Source organism: Polypterus senegalus, chromosome 8, assembly GCF_016835505.1.
Source record: "Polypterus senegalus isolate Bchr_013 chromosome 8, ASM1683550v1, whole genome shotgun sequence".
Classification (NCBI taxonomy): Eukaryota; Metazoa; Chordata; class Cladistia; order Polypteriformes; family Polypteridae; genus Polypterus; species Polypterus senegalus.
In genome coordinates this window covers 9932080-9955077 of record NC_053161.1, presented here as the reverse complement: position 1 = coordinate 9955077, position 22998 = coordinate 9932080, and the positions used below count along the sequence as shown (strand labels likewise).

At 38.3% G+C, this 22998-nt stretch overlaps 1 protein-coding gene across 4 annotated transcripts in view; it reads left to right on the top strand.

The window, feature by feature from the left end:
- The window catches only part of macrod1 (mono-ADP ribosylhydrolase 1), a 512933-nt gene that overhangs the window by 418716 nt on the left and 71219 nt on the right, over positions 1–22998 (top strand). For all 4 annotated transcript variants that reach the window (XR_005634620.1, XM_039760705.1, XM_039760704.1 and 1 more), the window contains exons 6-7: positions 7232–7353; positions 7998–8028. Coding sequence is in view for 3 of the 4 variants with exons in the window: in XM_039760705.1 (XP_039616639.1) it covers positions 7232–7353; positions 7998–8028 (153 nt within the window). In the remaining variant the exon portion in view is untranslated. The remainder of the gene's footprint in view (positions 1–7231; positions 7354–7997; positions 8029–22998) is intronic.

Here is a 22998-nt window from a genome sequence, read left to right as displayed (position 1 = left end):
TACATTTGGCTTTCATGTTCAATGCACCTCAATAGTTTATTAAAACTAAAGCGGGGCATCCTGTACCTTGAGTCTAAAGTACGTCAGGCAGCTTAACTTAAATCTAAAAGGAGATCTCCACATTCCCCAAAACAACAGCCTCACGCTACATCTTTTTAATTTTGTATTTGCTTCGTATTTGGTCAAGGTCTTTTGCCTTGCACAGAATGCTGCTGAGGTTGGCAACTGACACCATGACTCTGATATGGATTAAACAAGTTTGTATTTGATGCATAGATTTTAGTAATGTTTTTTCTCATGGTTCTTCCAACATAAGGTATCATAGGTCTTTATAAGGAATACAGGTCACTGGGGGCGGTTGACGTGTCCTTTTTCTAAGAGAATGGTGGTTCTGTTGAGGACCCTTGTACCTTTGCACTGTCTCACTCTTTCTCACTCTACCAGTGACTTTTCTTCATTCACCCAAGTTGGCTGGCTGCTTCCCCTTCAAAGGGGCTATTGAAGCAGAAATTTTTAAAGCTGGATGCCCTTCCTGATGCGTGCCTCATTTAGTCACCTTTTATGACACACAAGAAATACCAGTTACCTTATTCTAACCCCAGGTCACAGGGGTATATGAAGAGCCCTGTTATGGACAGAAAACGTCATGCATCCAGGGCAGAATGGAGCTATAAAAATACTGGCTGTAAAAAGCGTCTTGTTGTGAAGAGATTTGAACTAAAAGGCAGGGAAGCAGGTGGCTTCATGGTTTGGACCCTTGGGCGTGAGTGGCTGAACTCGACTGCTGTCACTGCAGGGCCTTTAATTGTTGAGTCTGTAAAAACCCCATTCTGCTCTAGTTGACATGAATGCAGTTAATGATGGCTAGGTACGTTGATCTTTCCTCAGCTGCAGCACCCTGCCAGTTTACTGCTGTGAAAGCAATATTGTTAAATGTGATCCTATTTGGGCGATGGACTAGAAAAGTGCAGATTTCAAATGTGTCCTTTGCAAGTTGATCATTTTTGTAACTTAGTTTTAAGCAGTTTTTATGGTATGGCTCTGAGGCATTTCACAATATTGAGTGTATAGGTAAGAAAAGTCTGTCCATATTCTGTTGTATCTTATGAAGTATAAGACATCCATCCATTGATAAAACTGACTAAACCAGTTCAGTGTCTTGTGGGGGTTTGGTGCCACATCCACACACCCATAGTCACTCATACTGAGCCTCATTAAGGACACTGATTAGGCTAACAAGCACATCTTTGGGACGTGGGACAGAAAACTAATTTGGACATAAGGGGACATCCATAGAGACAGTGACCAGCCAGGCATTCAAATACAGTGCTAACCGCTCTGCCATTATGGTACTATAGTACTCTAAATAATAGACGACCGCGTCATTAAACCCTGAAATGAGTCACTATTAGCTCCCATTTCACAGTGCAATTGCACTTTCTTGTGTTAAAAGACTTTCATGAGTGATGTAAGCACATCTAAACACTGGAGATGATTATTAAAAAAAAAAAAAAGTACTGCCATTATATAGCGGTCCTTGCTGCTGTGTCTCTTATTTTCTTACTTCGAAACTAAAGGTCAACTACAATTGCTCCTCATTAAATGTACAGTAGCAGAGCAAGCCAGTGCATTTCAGCTCGGTCTGTTTTTTTTTCTTGTATGAATCCTTGCCTGATCATACCACCCTGGGTCATCAAAGGCACATATTAAATATTTAGGTTCTGGAATGATATAGCAGCAGTTCCCTCTCTTCTTACGCTGTATACTACTCCAAATGCACTAACTCTCAAAGTGTTTTCTAAATGTACGTTGGATAACCCACTTAAGTGCAGTTGGTATAGCTGTAAAAGTAGTCCACTCATCCTTCAGGGAGAAGAAAAATTGGGCCAAGCTGAACAGAACCAATACACCCTAAATATCACCACTGCTTTTTAAAAAGTGATCTGTAATGTTGACCCCAAATGGTTCATAATATTATTCATCATCTACTGTTTTGGGGCTTGCTGGCCATGATAGACATGTCAGCACAGGAGAACACCCTGTTGGGCCTGTTGATTCAGGTCAACAGGGTTATGTAGTAAGGAATAGGAATGTGACGATTCCAGAATTTTTGAATGTGATATCAATACCAGTGAAGTTTTATGATACTCACTACCTATTCAATACCCCAATGAAGGCAGAAATCTCATTTAATGGCTTTTTATTAATAGTACTTCCATTACTCAAGTGATAATATTGTGCCTTTTTTCTGAAGTAGAATATAAAATATAAATGCTAATAGTATCACCAGCTGTAAGTTACTTGTATATATGCATCAAGTAATTACCCAACTGTAAATTAAGTAAACTAGCATAGGCATTCATAGATCTCAAAATGCAATGCAGGGCTTGAATTTTAACATGTGATGGACATGGGGATTCTCACTGTGTAACAACAAATGGGGGGAATTGTATAATCTTGGGGAGGATTTCAGCATAAGGTTTATAAAGTATGGCATTATCATGGACTACCTGATTTTTCCAACCATGTGCACATTCCAGATTTGTCCTCTGACATTTTCTCTCTAGTAACTGAAAAACTGTTTAAAATCAATACTAAGAATAGAAATTCAGACTCTGCATTTTTCTGTACAATTAGTGAATTTCAAGATGATTCAGGATATTTTAACTTAAAACAAATTCTTTGATGTTGTTTTTATAACAAAAACTTTTTAAATCACTTTTGTCTGTTTAAAACGTTTGCTCTTGTAGCATTTATATTTACCTCATTAGCTGGTTAAAAACTTACATAAAGAGTAATATTTAAAGATGAATCAAATTAATTCAGTTTTCCAATCATACAAAATCCTGGTGCTTTAATTTTCCATATCTGTCCCTCCATTTTGTAAACATTTTTCTTGTGAAAAATCAAACTTATTAGTTTTCCCTTAATCCACTTAATCAGAACTCATTTAACAACACCCTTCGATGTGCTGTTTTCAGAGGCTTTTATATGGATGATAAGACTTAGTTATTGCTTAGCCTTTGTACTAATCCAGAATTAAAATATTTACCTGCATTGTAACTGGTAGGCTTCATTACATTCGCCAAGGTACCTCTTAAATATGTGACATGTGCTTTCACTCCACTCATCACACTTAAGGGGTTATACTAATGAACATTAGTTTGCCTTCAAAAAACAAACGAATAACACAAATTTAGCGTTTACAAGTTCTTACTTAGTAATGAAGTATGCCATTTGGCCTGTCCTGCTAACTAGTATAATATTGTAATCTGAAGTACTAAAAACATTTTATTTTGGTATTAACAAATGCAGGAGCTTATTTCATCACCAGTGTACAAAAGCCAAATAGCCTCTTTGCATGAAACTTGCCTCAACGTTTTACTTACTACAACTACTGTTAGTGATGCCAGTGTGCACAGTCCTGTTTACCCAAAAATGGGTTAGAAAATGGATAGATGAACATCTGTGGACATGTTTGATGCAATCAGGTGACTGTGTAACACGGTTTTAAAAAGTGATTCATTTCACACACATTAATTTATTTTTTAAATCCATAATAGGATCAAAAATGGAAATAACGAAAGCAAATGTATGTGTGTTTTGGCTTTTTTTTAAGATGATAATAAGCATGATTTGTGCCATCAGAAACTGAAATTCTCCTGCCTCAAAAGCATTTCCAGATGTGACCTCTGCTGTTTTTCTTTTTGACATGTGTTGATGCAGTGCTGTATCATCCATCCATCCATTTTCTAACCCGCTGAATCCGAATACAGGGTCACGGGGGTCTGCTGGAGCCAATCCCAGCCAACACAGGGCACAAGGCAGGAACCAATCCTGGGCAGGGTGCCAACCCACCGCAGGACACACACAAACACACCCACACACCAAGCACACACTAGGGCCAATTTAGAATCGCCAATCCACCTAACCTGCATGTCTTTGGATTGTGGGAGGAAACCGGAGCGCCCGGAGGAAACCCACGCAGACACGGGAGAACATGCAAGCTCCACGCAGGGAGGACCCGGGAAGCGAACCCGGGTCTCCTAACTGCGAGGCAGCAGCACTACCACTGCGCCACTGTGCCGCCCTGCTGTATCATCATCACTGTAAATGTAGTGTAGTTTTTTTTTTTTTTAACTCACATTTTTCTTGCATATCATTGTACCTTTTGGAGTAACTCATCTACTTGCAGTCACGCATGAGTGCAGGACCAAAATTGTTTATTAAAAAAAAAAAAACTGGTGCTATTATGTTTTTCGGAACTTTGGTATCAAGCCTTGTGACGTCCCTTGTAAGGCTGCTTCCCCCAGACCCCTTCAATAACAAATGTTACAGGTATGGTCTGTTAGGAGAAGATCCAGTACACACTGGAGGGGTTATCTTTTCTTACTGCCCAGGAAGTGTCTGCAAACTCCTCTGGAGGTGCAAGAAAGCATTGCTGATCATTGGCTGGTCTAGTCTGTCAAGTTCAACATGATGACACTGCAGCTGTCAAAGAAGAAATGTGAACTATAGTGGAACTTAAGAAGAAGGATTCTTCAGAAGAAAAGAACAAAAGGTGTGATGCAAATCTGTGGTTTGGGTCTGTAGTCAACTTAAATGACCAGATTTACAGCTTCTTTTTCCACATTAACCACAAGAGTGTCACTCAACACTCAACATTTGTGTACTAAACATCCATTTTGGACTCCATGGGATTTCACAATTCCTTTGTTGTTGGTCGTTCTGCCAGTTTGGAAATGCATTTTATGCATACTAAAAGGAAAAAGACTAATCATTGGACTGAAATGACAGTATTCAAATGAGAAGAAAAACATATCCTACAAAAATAACAGAAATTCAGTAGTAACTACTGTATTATTATTGACAACCGTCATCTTGCAGTCCTTCAGCATCTTGTGTGATCATCTCTTGCACTCACTACTGCTTGACACCATTGGCTCATAAAGACAATGAGCTCCGACACTGCAGATGTAGGCTGTTCTTCCATTCGTGCAGAAGGTCCTGGCTATTGGCCAAAGTGCATAACGGGGTTAGGGGTGTGGAAGCATGTGCACATCAGATTTCATTCCTCAGTACAGTTGTGTCCACAGCAGCTGTTTGTGGCCCACCATTGTCGTGCTGTAGGGTCAGATGTCTTAGAAATGTAAGTAGAGGGCCTTTGGAAGGTCACCTAACTCAAAGGCCAACTGCATGAAATCTGTCTCTTACTGCCTTGTCATTGATGCAGACAATTATGCGTTTGCTGGCAGTGTCAGCATCAGTGTTGGTGGCAGATCTGAGTCTACTGTAGTGGGGTCTTTCAAGGACAACCAGATCTTGGGCAGTAATCTCTCCTGTCAGGTTGCAGAAACCTTGCCAGTAGTCAGGACATGGTGGAGTGGCATAATCCATAGTGTCTGTCAATGCTGGCACATGTTATGTCTGTCTGCAACATGCCGATAACTTTCTGCCTCTTGCTTACTTTTTTGGACATTTGAGATGCTATGGAATATAGGTAAGGCCTTTCTCTTGCTGTGACCATTGAATGAGGTTCTTGTTGTAATTGTCTTCACTGGGTAAAAGTATAATAAGCAGCTTTTGTGGGTTTTTCAAGTTGCAATGACACCCTGCACAAGCTATGTAGCTGGTCAGAGGGCCAAAACAAACAGACAACTTTTCTTGAAAGGCACAAGCTAAAACTATCATTTTCTCTTCTACGAAAATGTTCAATTTCTTTTATACTTCTATATATATTTATATGTCTGTTTCATTAAATTGACATTAAAGGGCAATTCGTGTGCTTCAATTAAAAAGCTACAGTTTAACAGTGACCTTTTACCAAAGTGGCAGCATTTGGCAGAGGGACATAATCACCTCCTGGGATACAAATATTCAGTTCAATTTATTTTTATATAGCAGTCTTCATGGACTACAGGCTCAGAGTGCATGCACAATTCCACATCTATAATGTAATGCATTACAGTAAATTGTCAAGTCATATAAGCAAATAAAATAAATGCATTGGAAGTGTTTCTTGTTATTTTTGTTCTTTGTTCTTTGTGCATTATTTTGCATAAAGTTGAAGAGACATGATGTTATTAAGGAGAGTATTAATAGCCAATTCTGACAGTTTCTTAATAGAAAGCATCTCTGTGCCATCCAACTGTCCAATCCAGCCGATCAGGGAACTGCAAACATTGTCACCACCTTAAACACAGTACCAGAAATCCATTAAAATTTGAAACCAAATGTCCCTGGTAGGGTGTGAGGGACAAGGAGCAGTGACACATGATTTGAGGAGTGCTTAGCCTTTTGCAAGTGAAGAACCCATGCTGTCTGGCTCACACAGAATTTGCTTTACGGATATCAAAACCCTCTAACCCCACTGCACATTTCATCCTAATGTTCCACCTTAGCCCACCAGACAGGTGGAGCTGTTGTCCCACCCCAGAATAGAAAAAAACTAAAAAGACACCCAGTACCTGTTACTAGGATAAATATTTCTTTAGTACCACACTCTAGATGGCATGTTTGGACACCACAGAGCATGCACAGGCCACAACAATGATGTCAACACTAGCAGGCTTTTAACTGTTATTTATGGTCCCTCCGCAGCTGTTTATGAGCATCGATCGGACGGGTGTTTGTTTTAGCTGACGCCATTCATCACAAAGAGAATTAATCAAGCAGAGAGAGAGGAATACTGGAAGAAGAAAAGGAGGGGAAGTGAGAGGAAGGAAGAAAGCACCTCCAAAATATTTCTCCGTCTAGTTCCCCTATGTATAGACTGTTCATCAAACCATCTGCAGTCCTTTGCAGTTGCTTTGAAGAACGCAGAATATAGAAGCTTGGCTGCAGGTCTCTTAAGTGTTGCTGGTTAACCCCGTGCCAAATGCAAGTGTTGTAGATTTTGAATGATTTGTACTATAATAGACTTGAAGATTTACCTTTCTCTGGAGGGGCGTCTGCCCTGGTCCTAAGCAGCAGCTTCCTGATGTGTTTTCTGGAAATGTGCATCAAGCAAGCAGGAAAGTGGCAGTGTTGGCAGGTGCCCATGTAAGTGGACTGTATGTGAAACTCATTTCATGAAACTAACACCAGAATAAGAATCAATCACTGCACTTCTGAAATTATCATTTATCATTCAGAAGCACTGTGTATGAATTCCTTTCTAGAATCAAGGGGATCATGAAAAGCAAGATACATTGAAAGAAAGTATTAATTCTTTTTTGTTTTGTCTTTGCAGATGTGATCCATACAGTAGGGCCAATTGTTCATGGTCAACCTGGTGAGCAACAGAAAAGCTCCCTCCGCAGTTGTTACTGGACCAGCCTTGATCTTGCTGCAAGGCATGAACTGAAGACCCTGGTGAGTGACTCATATTACACAGCGAATGAAGGAGTGGAGGCTACACTGACATTTTGCAGCTGTCAAAGGTAGCTAAGCTCTGCTATGTGTATCAGGAGAGCTAGCTGCACGTATTAAAACTGACCTTGATGTGCTGCATTTTGACAGACCTGAGTTGTCAGATCAAACCTCATGAATGATGTGCACTTGTGCACTTCAGGGTTCTTTCATTATTAGTCTGCACTGAGTACTTCCTGTATAAACTTAACACATTACCCAACTTGTCCTGTGCCGGTCAGTCCTTCTGCCTCTGTGAAAGGGAAGGGAAAGAAGGAAAGAGCTGGTTTGACAAAGCCAAGCTTCTATTGATTGCCTGCACTCAGTTCATTGATTTCCTGTCTTGCACAAACTCTTGCCATTTACAATATGCAACAGCCCATTTCCTGCACTTAAGTCACATTCTGCCCATCAGAGAAATACGAGGCTAGAACGAGTTAAAGGGGAGTGGACGACAAATTCAATTTTTTCTTGCCCATACTTATCCCGTTTTTCCACTTGTCTTATCGACTTCAACCTCTCTCTCTGTCTCTGATCCTTTGCATATTGCTAGAAAATAAGCCAAGGCTGAGTGAGATGATGATCTAATAATTTTGTTTGCTTTGCAGGCCTTCCCATGCATTTCCACTGGGATCTATGGTAAGTGTGTATAATGTATGTTTATCTTACCTCTTCATGGTTGCATTTTTTTTTTTTTAAGATTAAAAAAAAATAAATAAATAAAACTTTCAACATGTCGGTAAATTTTACAGCTGAGAGGCTAGTGACTTAGATGGCAATGATTGTTTGTCTGGTATTTTAATAGCTGAACCCAGAGCCACGGTTGGAGATAAAATGTACAATGAGTCAACACTGCAGTAAGCACAAAACGTTATCACAGTTGTGTTGTCACTCCTGATGCACTGACATTTTTTTTCATCATCCTCCCAAGCTTATTTTTACGGAAACATTTTTAAGATTGCTCAAAATGAATAAGCAGCAACAACACAAATACAGTTTTTTCTTGTTTGAATGAGTGCCCACTACTAGTAAGAAGCGAATTTCAAAGACCTTTGATTAATTAATTTATTTTTTTAAATGTTATATAATAACAGGTTAGACTGGTATCTTTTAATTCTTGAAAAATTACAGCATCACTTTCCATTGCTCTTTCCATGCAACTCCACTGAGCCACTCTGGCTGCCATTTCCACAGTATACTGAATAGCTACATTGTGAAAGGAATAATCGAATGGAAAAATAATTAGTGAGCAGTGTTAATGTTTGTGATGTGCCATCTTTTAGAAAGACAAATGCAATGCATTTTATTATTACTATGTTTGGGATGTGCCATCCTTTGGAATGACAGAGACATAGGAACTGGACAGACACACAGACACCCTTTTATTAAGGTGGATTGAAAGCTATTGTATACTGTTAAATTTAATTATGTTCTCTGTTGACTCATAACTCTGTACTCTCTTGCAAATTATTGTAATGTATTGCCATTCTATAATTTTTTTTTGTTTTTTGTAAGTCACCTTAGAAAAGGTGCCTGTCAAATAAAGAATACTAGTGTTAATAAAATTAGTAGTTGAAATAGTAAATAGTTATTCACATACTAGAAACTAATGCACTCAATATCAGTTATTATGATTAGGTTCTATTTGTTTTTTGTGATATTTTTGTGATTGTTATTAAATTTAAGAGACGGCAATATAAATCCAGTATTGTACACATTTAAAAAAAATATGTGAATAAAACAATCCTCTCCCCATAGCGTCCACCTAATGTCCATCCCACCCAAACTGCCCACAGAAGAGTTCCATAGAGGATTAAACTCCTTAGTGCATTTACAAACTGGGAAGAGAGATGTTGGAGGCACCAGAGTATGGATGTGGTATATCAGATAGGGAGGTTAAGAGTCGAGACTAGACATGCAATGCTGATCATCAACCAGCCAGCTCCTGACCAAATGCACAGCAGCCTGCCACGTCTCAATACTGGAGTCAGATGAGCTGCTGAACTGTGCCACTGAAAGTTCAAGTAAGATTTGGTTAAAGAATGAGAATCTCCAAAAATGTCAAGAAAGAAAATTTGGAGAGAGAGTCAGCAACTGTTCCCAAGAGAAATAAATTCTGCTGGATACAAGTGAAAAGAATTTGATTGCATTTGTTTTTGTTTTTGCTTGCTGACTTTGTACTTTCTTGCTAATTGCGAAATACTTTAGGAAATCACTTTGGATGACTCCTTTCATCCCAGAGCTGATTTTGTGTGTGCACCTTGAGTTCAGTTGGAAACACATTCAGGGATAATACCTTGCACCTCATGATGGCAGTATAGTTTGTGTGCTTTGCAGTCCTAAGCTGAAGAAAATGGTAAAGTAGGATTTATATATATATTTGTGGATTTATTTTAGACAAAATGGGGATAGTGAGAACAGCACTAAGGTAGGATATTTCAAACATGCAAGATCCCATCCATTGATAACAAGTGTGAGGATGGTGTGACAATTTCTACCACACAAGAGTTTGTAAAATGTTTGAATTTGTTGACTGAAAAGTAACGAGCATTTGTAAAATAACAAATTTGACTGAATAGGTGCTGCTGCATTCCTTTATGGCTCTTCATTATTTCATTTAACCCAGAAGATATTGGCGGGTCTGTAGAATTAAAACCAATGTAACAACTTTGACATTGATTACGGGATCAGTGCTTTGCCTTTGAGGCACACTTCAAATTAGTTACACCAGTTGGATTATTTTTGTCTTTATTTGTAATCTGCCTGTTTTTTCACATCAGCTATTAACTGTCAGTATTTATTTTTAACGGAGCAGCACCAAGGTGCAGTAGTTTGCACTACTGACTGACTGCTCCAGAGTCTTTGAATTCCAATGCATGTGCAGAGTTTATGCATTCCCCTTGTATCTGTGTAGGATTTCTTCAATGTATTCTTGTTTTCCTTCTAAATAAAGTTTCCACATTTTGTTATGTTACAGCCTTATTCCAAAATGGATTAAATTCATTTTTTCCCTCAGAATTCTACACACAACACCCCATAATCACAACGCGAAAAAAGTTTACTTGAGGTTTTTGCAAATTTATTAAAAATAAAAACTGAGAAATCACATGTACATAAGTATTCACAGCCTTTGCTCAATACTTTGTCGATGCACCTTTGGCAGCAATTACAGCCTCAAGTCTTTTTGAATATGATGCCACAAGCTTGGCACACCTATCCTTGGCCAGTTTTGCCCATTCCTCTTTGCAGCACCTCTCAAGCTCCATCAGGTTGGATGGGAAGCGTCGGTGCACAGCCATTTTAAGATCTCTCCAGAGATGTTCAATCGGATTCAAGTCTGGGCTCTGGCTGGGCCATTTAGGACATTCACAGAGTTGTCCTGAAGCCACTCCTTTGATATCTTGGCTGTGTGTTCAGGGTCATTGTCTTGCTGAAAGATGAACTGTCGCCCCAGTCTGAGGTCAAGAGCGCTCTGGAGCAGGTTTTCATCCAGGATGTCTCTGTACATTGCTGCAGTCATCTTTCCCTTTATCCTGACTAGTCTCCCAGTTCCTGCCACTGAAAAACATCCCCACAGCATGATGCTGCCACCACCATGCTTCACTGTAGGGATGGTATTGGCCTGGTGATGAGCGGTGCCTGGTTTCCTCCAAACGTGACGCCTGGCATTCACACCAAAGAGTTCAATCTTTGTCTCATCAGACCAGAGAATTTTGTTTCTCATGGTCTGAGAATCCTTCAGGTGCCTTTTGGCAAACTCCAGGCGGGTTGCCAAGTGCCTTTTACTAAGGCGTGACTTCTGTCTGGCCACTCTACCATACAGGCCTGATTGGTGGATTGCTGCAGAGATGGTCGTCCTTCTGGAAGGTTCTCCTCTCTCCATAGAGGACCTCTGGAGCTCTGACAGAGTGACCATCAGGTTCTTGTTCATCTCCCTGACTAAGGCCCTTCTCTCCCGATCGCTCAGTTTAGATGGCCGACCAGCTCTAGGAAGAGTCCTGGTGATTTCGAACTTTTTCCACTTACGGATGATGGAGGCCACTGTGCTCATTGGGACCTTCAAAGCAGCAGAAATTTTTCTGTAACCTTCAACAGATTTGTGCCTCGAGACAATCCTGTCTCAGATGTCTACAGACAATTCCTTTGACTCCATGCTTGGTTTGTGCTCTGACATGAACTGTCAACTGTGGGACCTTATATAGACAGGTGTGTGCCTTTCCAAATCATGTCCAATCAACTGAATTTACCACAGATGGACTCCAATTAAGCTGCAGAAACATCTCAAGGATGATCAGGGAAACAGGATGCATCTGAGCTCAATTGTGAGCTTCATGGCAAAGGCTGTGAATACTTATGTACATGTGCTTTCTCAGTGTTTTTATTTTTAATAAATTTGCAAAAACCTCAAGTAAAGTTTTTTCACGTTGTCATTATCGGGTGTTGTGTGTAGAATTCTGAGGAAAAAAATGATTTTAATCCATTTTGGAATAAGGCTATAACATAACAAAATGTGATGCGCTGTGAATACTTTCCGGATGCACTGTACATCACCTGTGCAGCACAGTATTTAAGAAATCTTGATACTGCCCTCCATTTATGTAACTGAGGTGTTTGTGAATATTTGTAGTTTTAATATTTTAATGTAAAAGTGAACTTTTTAAAAATAAGTTTTATATAGAAATAACCAGCAACACCTAATTAAGACACACATATATAAATAACACAGTATACACATTGTAAAAACAACAGCATTTTTCAAAGTTGAGTGTTTTGTGTGATTTCGTACAAACAGTCAATGATTCATCACCATAACTGACAAACTAAGAAGGAATCGAAGTGTAAGAAACATGTGAAAATACTAATAAATATGCAACCATTCATTCATAAATAGTAATTATAGACTCAACAAGAGCCTGAAAAGAAGAACATTGAAAACCTGATGAAAGTGGCAGCCTGCTGTTTGTTTTTTTAATGAAGATCGGGCCACTTGTCTCTTTTCAGCATAGCATCTGTGTCATTTGCTTTGCCCAGCATAATGTACAATTCAGCACAATTGCTTGCTGTACTCAGTTGCTGAGCTTTTCGTTTTTCAGGGATATGACAGCCCAGGTTGTTGTTGTGTTTAGGAGAATTTGGCTCGATATTATACACATTATACTTGGCTGGAATTTCAGGTCGAATTTTGACACCTTGCGCTGACTGTGTCACTTCACAGAACATATTGAGGCAACTGTTGAATTGTCAAAGCGGACAGATTATCGCAACCTGTTTTACAATTTATAGAAATGTTATTGAATCCCATTTAAGGGTAATTGATTAATAAACCATCTGGGCCACCAATGGGCTCTGTAATGCACTCAACTGTTAAAAGTATTTTGTAAGTTCACTGTATTTCAAGATATTGACTGATGAATTTATTAAATGCTGCTATCTAAATTAAAGTTGGGTACCATCGGCCCGTGAAATGCAGGAGCTGCTGATTTGCATTCCAATTTTATACTCTCCATTAACTTTCAGGTAATTGATCTCATTTGGATAGTAGAAAGTGCTGAATATTGATAAAGTGTGCTTGACGGACAGTCAGTATCCCTTTTCAAAGAAATAAATAATAATAAAGTAGAAGATTCCCTTCTTATTTTAGATTTAATCGGATGTTGGAGCATATAATTTATGTTCTTGGCGTTTTTGCACTAGTTGGACCAAAACGACAGAAGTACTTACCTGGAAAATCTCTCGTACATCTGCTGTCACTCTGAAGGGGCAGTGTTTGCCATGTTAGTTTATTATTTAATTGTATGATTTATCAGTTTCCTCAGCTCATATGTTATTTAAAACCATTGTCTTTTGTAAAGCTTGCACTCCACACTGTCTACCTTTAGGCAGGAATATAAAGCAGGTTTCTTTTCCTGCCAGTAAGCAAATGTGAAGAAGAAAGCAATGGCATTTGAAATGATAGCATTTACAAGCGTAAGTAGTCTACTTGTATGTTAAACATGTTTTAACTTTTCTTCAGCTGATGCCCATTCTCTGAGAGTGATGAGCAATTGCTTTGTTAATCAGGGATATCTAGATTTTACGTAGCATGAAGTAGGCATGAAAGACCATAAACAAACCCACAGACAATTGTTGTTCACTGCAGTAAGCAACAGAAATGAAACGGATTGCTACTCCTTATAGTACTATGCCAGGACTGTTTTGTTGTGCACAGAGACAGGGCTATGGGATGATCCACTGTTGATGGATATACCGGTATGTTTTGTAATTGAAGAGGAGCTATTAAATTAAATAGGCTCTTATGGCTTTCATTTTGCCTTAGTTTGGTAAACATTTGCATAAGTAGACACGGTAATGATGGTATCATTGGTTTTTAGTTCGTAGACAACATATTGTTAATTATATGTATTCTCAACAGAGCAAGGATATCCAGATGCAAGTGTAAGTTGGCAGCAATTTAGATAATAACATTAACATTAATAAAGAGCTCCTGACAGCTTCGTTTGTTGTTATAATACACATTTGCTAAAAGAAATGCATAATTGAGAATAGGGACCTGGCCTACCTCATCTTGACCTTGGAGAGCTGTCCTGTTTCCACTTTCAGCAACATGGTGCACAGTGACACACACTGGGAATCTTAATGTCCCAATTTGATGGTTTAGAATTGCTAGATGAATAGACATTATTAGGTGGGATGGTCTTTTCTATTTAAAAAAAAAAAGTGATACATATAATAAAAAAAATCATCCCTCCATCTTCTCTCATGACTCTCAAAATGAAGAGCAGGAGCTATGAACTGTCAAAAATCATTTCTTTAAAATGGTACACAATCACTGTCTCTAAATAGCAATTGCATGTGAAAGGTTGTATTATTTAGAACTCTTGAGAGTTCCAGATTAAATAAAAATGATATGATCTGAAGTAAAGCTATTTTGTAATCCCAAGCTGTCAAAATACAAAATATTTAAAGACATTTAATTATAACAGTTTTACAGTAACACGGTTGTGGAGTGTTTGTAAAAGCTTCAGACACAGAAAGTTTGAGTCGTAACCCCAACTCCAGTTTTGGTATATAAGGTTCAAACCAAAGTTATGGACATCAGAGATTGCTGTTCTGTAAATAACAATGTAAATCATCATCTCCTATAGATATACAGTAAATGAGGGTGCTAGGGAATAAGATGTGTGTTAGACCTGTGCCTCAGGATTGGGATTCTACATAAAAGTGATTATGGAACCTTTTCAGTCTCTGGCAGGTGGGAAATGACAATCAGCATTGTGAAATGTAGGCTGACATGGTGCCTATAATATGCAATGAAATGCTAGTAAATCTTTTGTTACTTTAAATATAAACAAATAATTACATTATAAAAATTCAGTGATGTGTATGTAGTAAAACTCCAATCATGATACTGTTATTTTTATATAATTTTTGACCTCTAAATATTCAAAGAATGGTGGAAAAATGCAGCTGGCAGATGTGCAAAGAACAAACAAAACAATCAGGATATCAGAATAAAAAGGTGGTGCAGTGAGACATTTGGATCAGTTTTTTCATTGATTTTAGATTAAAAAGAAGCTGAGCGGTCACAAATGTGATAAAGTTTTAAGATACAATGGACATAAACCAGGTACCTACAGTTTGCTGCCATATGTTATATAAATAAAATATATTATTATTATTATTATTATTAAGCTAACACCTTTCCATGCTCCTATCCAGTCTAAGCAAATTGTGTTTCAGAGAGTAACAAGCTACACCTCCCATGCTAGAATTAAGTAAGATACAATAAATGTAGCAAGCAGTTTGAGAGGACTTGCTGAAAATGTTATGGGTTCAATTATAAAATATTGTGATAATGGTAAGAATGCTAAATTAAATGCTTCAGTATACTGAAGATAAAAGACAGAAAAAGAGCTGTTTTTTGATCAAGTAACATCAAAAACAGTACATAATGATACAATATCTTAAAAAAAATAAAATGTTTCTTCACAAAAGTAGTACACCTTAGCTTACTGATTTCAGGAGCTGAGTGGCAGAAAGGAAGGGAACTTGAGGCCTTAACAGTGCCACCTGTAAAAAAAAAAAAATACATAAATCTGCTGATTTGCCTTCTGTTATATATTAGAAGGAATGGAAGATATAATTTCCTGCATATAATACATTTTTGGAACTATCACTGATGGAATGCAGAAGCCAATGATTTACAGAAAACCTCTTTAATTGAACAACTTTGTAAAGTACTTGAATCTGAAGTGTAAGAGTCAGTGTTAGATAAGAATTTTGTGCGTCCTACTCTGAGGCTCTGACTCCATCACACAGGCCTTGATCTTTGCTAAAGAAAGGATTTCTTTTTCTTTAACAAAAATAAATAATGGTAAAATTGCCTAAAAACTTCTTTGTATATTTTAACATACTCTGTAATAGCATTATCTATACAAATGTAGGTCACCATCTCCAAGGAAAAGGATTGCGTGCAATGCCAGTCAGTTGAGGACAACAGATTAGTATGAACTACAGATCTACAGCACAAAATGGCAGTTGGACTACAAGGTCAGGCTTATAAGTCTTTGGATTTTCTTAGTTGAGTTTTTTTTTTTTTTTCTTTTTTTTTTGAGTAACCCAACCTACATCATATCAAAGCTCATTGTCATAAATGTTTCTGGCCAAAATGTCGTCATTGTAATTTGTTTAGTTTTTTTCTGTGTAGGGTTGAAGTGAAGATGTCAGAAAACAATGGAAATTGGACAAAAGCGTGTTGAGCAGTGATGAAGTATTTACTCTTAAAACGGAACTCAGTGAAAGAAATTTACAATGATATGTCAGGTATATTAGGTGACATGTGCCCTTCCTACTCCACAGTCAAAAACTGAGTTGCTTAATTTAGGACAGGACATTTCAGCACAGAGGAAAACTGAAGTGACAATCTCAGATAACATGGATGCCATTTATTTCATGATCTTGGAGTAGCAAGGAATATCTGATAAAAAGAGAGCAGAGACATTGCACATATCTGGGGGAACATGTGGGTTATATCTTTCATTAGATCTTAAAAATGAGAAAGCTCTCACCCATTTGGGTTCAAAAATGCCTGAATTCTGACCAGAAGTGTGATTGCATGGTTGCTTTACAGGCCATTGCGGACCATTTTACGAAGAATCCTGATGGATTTTTGAATCATCTTATTACTATGGATGAAACTTGGATCCCTAGATATAATCCCTAGAACAAAGAATAATTGAAAGAATGGAGGTACGTTGGTTGTCTGAGTCCACAGAAGTTCAAGATATAGAAGTCAGAAGGCAAGGTGATAGCTTTTGTCTTCTGGGACAAAGATGGAATTCTTCTTGTTGATGACCTGGAAAAAGGGTACGACTATCATTGTACAGTACCACATATTACTACTGGACAAGTTTAAGCAGAAAGTGGTCCCCAAACATCGAGACAAGCTTTTGAAGGGAGTCTTGTTACTTCAGGGCAATGTGTCTCCTGACATAGCTGCCTTCACACAGCAGAAATAAGCCGATCTGTGTTTTGAAGTGCTGTACCACCCAGCCTGCTCACCTGACCTGGCCCCTTCTGACTATTACCAAATCCCTAACCTTAAAAAACACCTGAAGTAAAAAATATTCAAGGATTGTGGAGACCACATCAGTTGCTGATGACTGAGTTGCAGCAGAACCACCAGAGGAGTTCTTTGACGACGTGAACAAGTTGGAGCAATGAAGTAAAAAGTATGTTGAGCTCACGGGGGATATGTTAAGTAAATAAAATGTATTAAAAGGCCAAAGACTTATCAGCTCCCCCTTGTATGTTGCATAACTTCATTGACCATGAAAGAACCAAAATCAGAAGGTGGTTTAAAAGTGCTGGCTAGATATAGTCGGCCTTACCTCTGTCTGTAGTATGATGTTAAAACCGGCTCTACTGACCCCAACTGTACTGTTGTTCATAGGAAATGTTCCGAGCAGGTATGGAAATACTTATAAGCCCCAAACTGGGTGTCATACAGTTGGAATTTTCACCAGTGGAAATCATGGCTATTTCAATGAAACTTTCACTTTAAAAGGGAAAACTGAAGTATTGCTTATATGCATATTTCTTAAGAACTATTAGATTTCTGTGCCTTTTTTAATACTACAGGTTTAGATCTTTAAAGACATTGTTTGCTAATTGTTACTGTATGGCCCTGCTGAGAAGTATTTATGTTTAATTGTTAGATGCAATGTCTCTGGATATGGCTGAAACACTTGACAGGCCAAAAAGGTGTGTAGCCATAAGTGGTCCATGTGTAGTGTGAGTTTGATCAACCTATGCAACTTTGGAGTTGATGAAGATACCTGAAGGACATTCATTTTGATGTTTTGATGAGCAAGCTGCCTTATTTAAATCTCAGTTGTTATTGAATTTCAGTGTTAATGATGATTTGTACAAAATAAACACTGAAGAATATTAAAACATCTATCCTATACCGGAGCTCACTAGGCTAATGTTCAGCGATCTACTATATAATTGTGTCATCTGATCCAAGGCTGCATGTAAAGAGATTTCCCAAGCAGTCAAAGGATTAACACTTAATACTGTGTTGACTCAAATGACTGGATCATTGGAGAATAGCCCAGAGCATCCAAAGTGATAGTAAAAGTATCCCAAGAATGCCTGGGTGATTCCTCCTTTAAATATGAGTTCATCTTGACACTTAGATGAGGCTGAGAATGTGTGGCCTAAAATGACCCTGTTCCAGAAAATGGGTAATGGAATGGTAAAACCCCATAACCCATTAGCAAACATCAGTGATTGAAGAGTTCAGCAAGTTACAGAAGGTGTCCTTTTAGACAGTGTTACAAGCAGCGTCTATGGATGTGTTGGACAGTGGTAAAAGTGAATGCCATTGTGTGGTATGGGTCTGGTGAGGCCACAGAGAAAGATAATCTGGTTGCACTTTTTTGTAGTGACAGTTCAGGAAGGGTTTACAGCAAGGGTGGAAAACCTTTAACTGCTGCTGTTGATATTGTTGGTAGATGGAAGGAGCACTTTAAAGGACTCCACTCAGTGGACATTTCCATCTCAAAGGAAAAAATACCAGAAGCATCGGGTATTGAACCAAGTTCTGTGGCAGATTTAGCAGCAATGGCTGAGCAGAGGAGTTCCATGGTATAAAGGCTGCACAGGTGAATAACACTACACCAAGAAAGCTGAAAGAAGTAGATACTCTAAACATATTTTAGTTGGAGCAGCACTTGGATAATGTTAACCATGATTTAAGACAAGTATCCTGTGGTGGTGATTCCAGTTTTCAAATGGACGAAAGGATGTTGTCCTCCAGTTACCAAGTTATCAATGAGAGAGGTACAGTAAATGACTTGACAATGTATATGCTATGTACCGTATAAACCTGCACTTCTTTCTAAGTATGTTGAGCATTGGACTTCCTTCATTCCTAGCAACCTGCTGCTAAATAAAGATCATTGCCTTTGACCCATGTGTCTCATTCTGCAAGAGTGACACTTCCTCTAATTTATTTGTACAGTTAACAGTACATTGATATCATGATGGATGAAGGAATTTTCTTATCACCATCCATTTGCTACATTTTGACTGACATTTTCAAATGGTTCCTCCATTGCAGCTCATCAGTTCATTCATGTACAGTATAGAAGGCCTCCCTCTTGATCATACACTTCCCTGCTCTTTTTGATTGCTATGTGCAGACTCATCCCCCATAGAAGTGCATCACATCAATGTCAGAGGGTGTGTAAGACAAATGCTTTGACCATACTTTACGTGATAGGTCTGACATGCTTGCCTAAGGTACTCATCATATAAAAGCATTTTGTTGTTGTCTGGTACTAAATAGAGCAAATAGTAAAAAAAAAAAAAAAAATCTGAGTAAAAGATTATTCAACCCATTTTACAAAAGTTCCAGCAAAGTTTTAAAGTTACTTTCAGACCAAACATGGTCTAATAAATTCTTTATTACTTTGAAATATGCTGTACAATATTCTGTATTTTGCAAGGGAAAAATACCCTACTAAAGATAATACCAAAAGACCAGACGGAACACCCCTTTTATAGTCGTCAAAACTGAAATAACCAAATGAATCAGTTGATGAAAATTTCAAAGCAAGAGCCAGTTTCTGTTTTTTCTAGGAATCAAATGAGGAGATTGTCAAATTTATACAGTAGTGCCTTAGGCCGGGGTTTGATGGCTGAGAGTGATTACAAGCTGTTATGTGCATTGAGCAGTCCTCTGTGAAAAGCACTATTCAAAAATAAACTGTTTTTGTAGTTAGATGCTTCAGATCCCTCTTATATTAAACCTTTTCCCTGAAGAGTAAGATTTAAGGCCATAAATGTTCAAATATAAGATCATTATTTCAGAAATATCTGCAACTCTACAGAAAAGATTGGTAGAAATGTTAAACTTTATATGGCTTTAAATAAACACATTTTTATCAAATTTTTCTGTAAAAATGTCCAGAAAAATTTTTCAATATTTAATATCATGAAGTACCTGAATTCAGTCAATCTTGAAGTAAGCGTGATTTGTAGTTTTGTTCAGGAATGGCAAAACAATAATTGTGATTGCTGCTATAGCAAAGTGGTGATCCTCTCTTATAGTGGTGTGCAACTTCCAAGAATGATACGTTAAACCCACCAGACTTTTTATAATGTTGTTTTTAATCTTCTCCCAAGCTTTAAAAATGGAACAAATTAATTAAAATTCTTAAAAATAACCACAAGCTTCAAAACCAGCCTTCAGCCTTGGCCATAAACTGAATCAAAGCACCTAGTCAAACTAACATAGGTAAGGAGATAGAAACAGAAAAAATGAACACTCATTAGTGTAACTTGGACAGGATTCCCATTCCACCATTCCAATATGTAGTGGACAGACATTTTAATTTTATCTAGTATAACATTCCAACTCTGCGGTGGGTTGGCACCCTGCCCAGGATTGGTTCCTGCCTTGTGCCCTTTGTTGGCTGGGATTGGCTCCAGCGGACCCCCGTGACCCTGTATTTCGGATTCAGCGGGTTAGACGATGGATGGATGGAACATTCCAACTTTTCCAATCCACTGATTTTGTAAGCTTGTTGATAGCTTCCTTTTGTTATGTGTATGGATACAACATCAAGAGAAGTTCTCAGCAGCTTAGCTGCCTGGCAATACATTTAGGTTCAATGCATAGTTAGGTCATAGTGCACCCTTGTCTTTTTGCAGAGTAAATGCTATCTCATTGACTGGGAAGAGGTGTGTAAAGTTTACACCAACGCCCAACTAATAATGTGCAATCAGAATTTCCCAGTAAAGGTGAGAATAAAAACTATAGAGTTACAAATGTCATTGGTCAATGTCTTGAATGTAACTGTATATTAGGGGTTTCAATCCCAGATTTCTTTTTATTGACTTAGCCATCCAGTTTCTATACAGTACATTGGGGTTTAATAAGTTCCAGATACAACGGCATCTAAGAATTTAATTCTACCATATAAAATTTTAAAGGTCATGACAACAATACATTAAAATGTAAAACCAATAGTACAGTTATTGCAAAAAAAGGTGTGGAAGAAATGCAAGTTTCAATATCTTTAGAAATGTTTGAGAGGCATAACAACCACCAAATATTCTGCTTCAAACTTCTAAATTAAATTGCTGCAATGCGCTCGGCACGTGAGTCTTACCACTTTGTATTCTTGTATAACCAGTTCAACCAACTGTCTCAAATCTTTGAAGTATCACCCAAGAGTAGAATGAAAGATGCTGATGATTCTATGGCATCCCAGTGATTCCAAGGACTTCAGACCAGTTGCTCTTACTTTACACATCATGAAGACCTTTGAGAGGTTGGTCCTAAAGCAACTAAGATCCCTGGTTTCAGAACATCTGGATTCTTTGCAGTTTGCCTATCAGACACATTTAGGTGAGGAGGATGCTCCACAGAGTGTGCTCTCATTTGCACAAAGCTGGTACCACTGGCAGGATAATATTCTCTGATTTTTCCAGTCCCTTTAACACCATTCTGCCTCATCAACTGGGTAAAAAGCTCAACACTTTGAATATTGATGCTTCAACAATCTCCTGGATCATGGACTACCTGACCAACAGAGAGCAGTTTGTGAGGCTTATGGACTGTGTGTCAGAACAGGTCGTGTATAATACTGGAGCACCTCAGAGAGCTGTCCTGTATTCCTTCTTGTTTACTCTCTACACAGCAGACTTCCAGCACAATACCACCTCTTGACACCTACAGGAATATCTCCGTTTTCTCCTCCATTGTAGGCTGCATTAATAACAGAAAAGAGATAGAATACAGGAAAGTTGTGGAGGACTTTGTCTTATAGTGCAGTGAAAACCACCTGCTTCTCAACATCAGCAAGACATAAGAGCTGGTGGTGGATTTCCAGTGTGCCAAGGAGCATATGAGACCAGTCACCATTCAGGAGGAGAATGTAGAAGAGGCACAGATCTACAAGTACATGGGGTTCAAATAGAAAACAAACTGAATTGGTCTGACAGCACAGTGGGAAGGGCCAGAGTAGACTGTACTTGCTAATGAGACTCAGGACTTTTGATGTGTTCAGCAAGGTCCTAGAAATGTTCCATCAATCTATAGTAGCCAGTGTAATGTTCTCTGTTGCAGTCTCCAGAGAAAGCAACTTGAGCTTTAAAGAAGCGCAATGCCTGAACAAACTTATCATGAACAGCCTGCTCCATCTCATGGCAAACTCTGGACAAACTGGAAGATGTTGTGGAAAAGAGGATGGTGGCAAAATTGGATGCCATCATGTAAAATTCCCTCCATTCCATCCAGGAGGCTCACTCTTGGAGCACCTTTAGCCACAGTCTCATTCCACCATGGTTTGCTAAGAAGCATTTCAGGGGGTCTTTTCTGTCCACTGCTATCAAGCAATTTAATGCTTCCTCCTCATGTATTCTTTAAGCTCATTTTGAAATGTCTACACAATAGATATTTATTTATTTGTTTGTTTGTTTGTATTTATCAGTCTGTTGACTGATTGGCTGTATTTGCCCCGTGAGTCCATATCCTTGTTTTTTTTTTGTTTGTGCTGCTGTATGCATCTAATCTAATCTTTGATTCTTCAAGAAGTCTCTAAGAGCCCCAGAATTTCATTATGCGCCCTACAGGTAACTCTTGCCACTGTTGATGTCACAGTGCATACATCTACATGGGAGGTGTGCCAGGAGGAAAACTCTGTTGTCCAAAAAGAACATCAGGGCAAGACTGAAATTTCCTCATGAACACCTAGAAAAAAGACCAAGATTTCTGGACAGGCAAAGGAAAGTTATTTGATCACAAAACCAGAAAACAGGTTTGATGAAACCAAAGGCATTACTTGATCAGAAGAACCTAATACCAACCATAAAGCAGGGTTGATCGAAATGTTATGGGTTAGGGCTGCTTTTCTGCATCATGGCCAGCTATTAAAGCCAAAGATGTACTTACTTTTTCCATAAATGGAAATGTCATATTTTTTCATTGAATAAATTATTGCAAAGTCAAATATTAATTTTTTTCATTATATCCCCCTTATTTAAAGATACTGTTTAAATGAAGTTAAAAAAGACAAACATATATCATGAGATGCA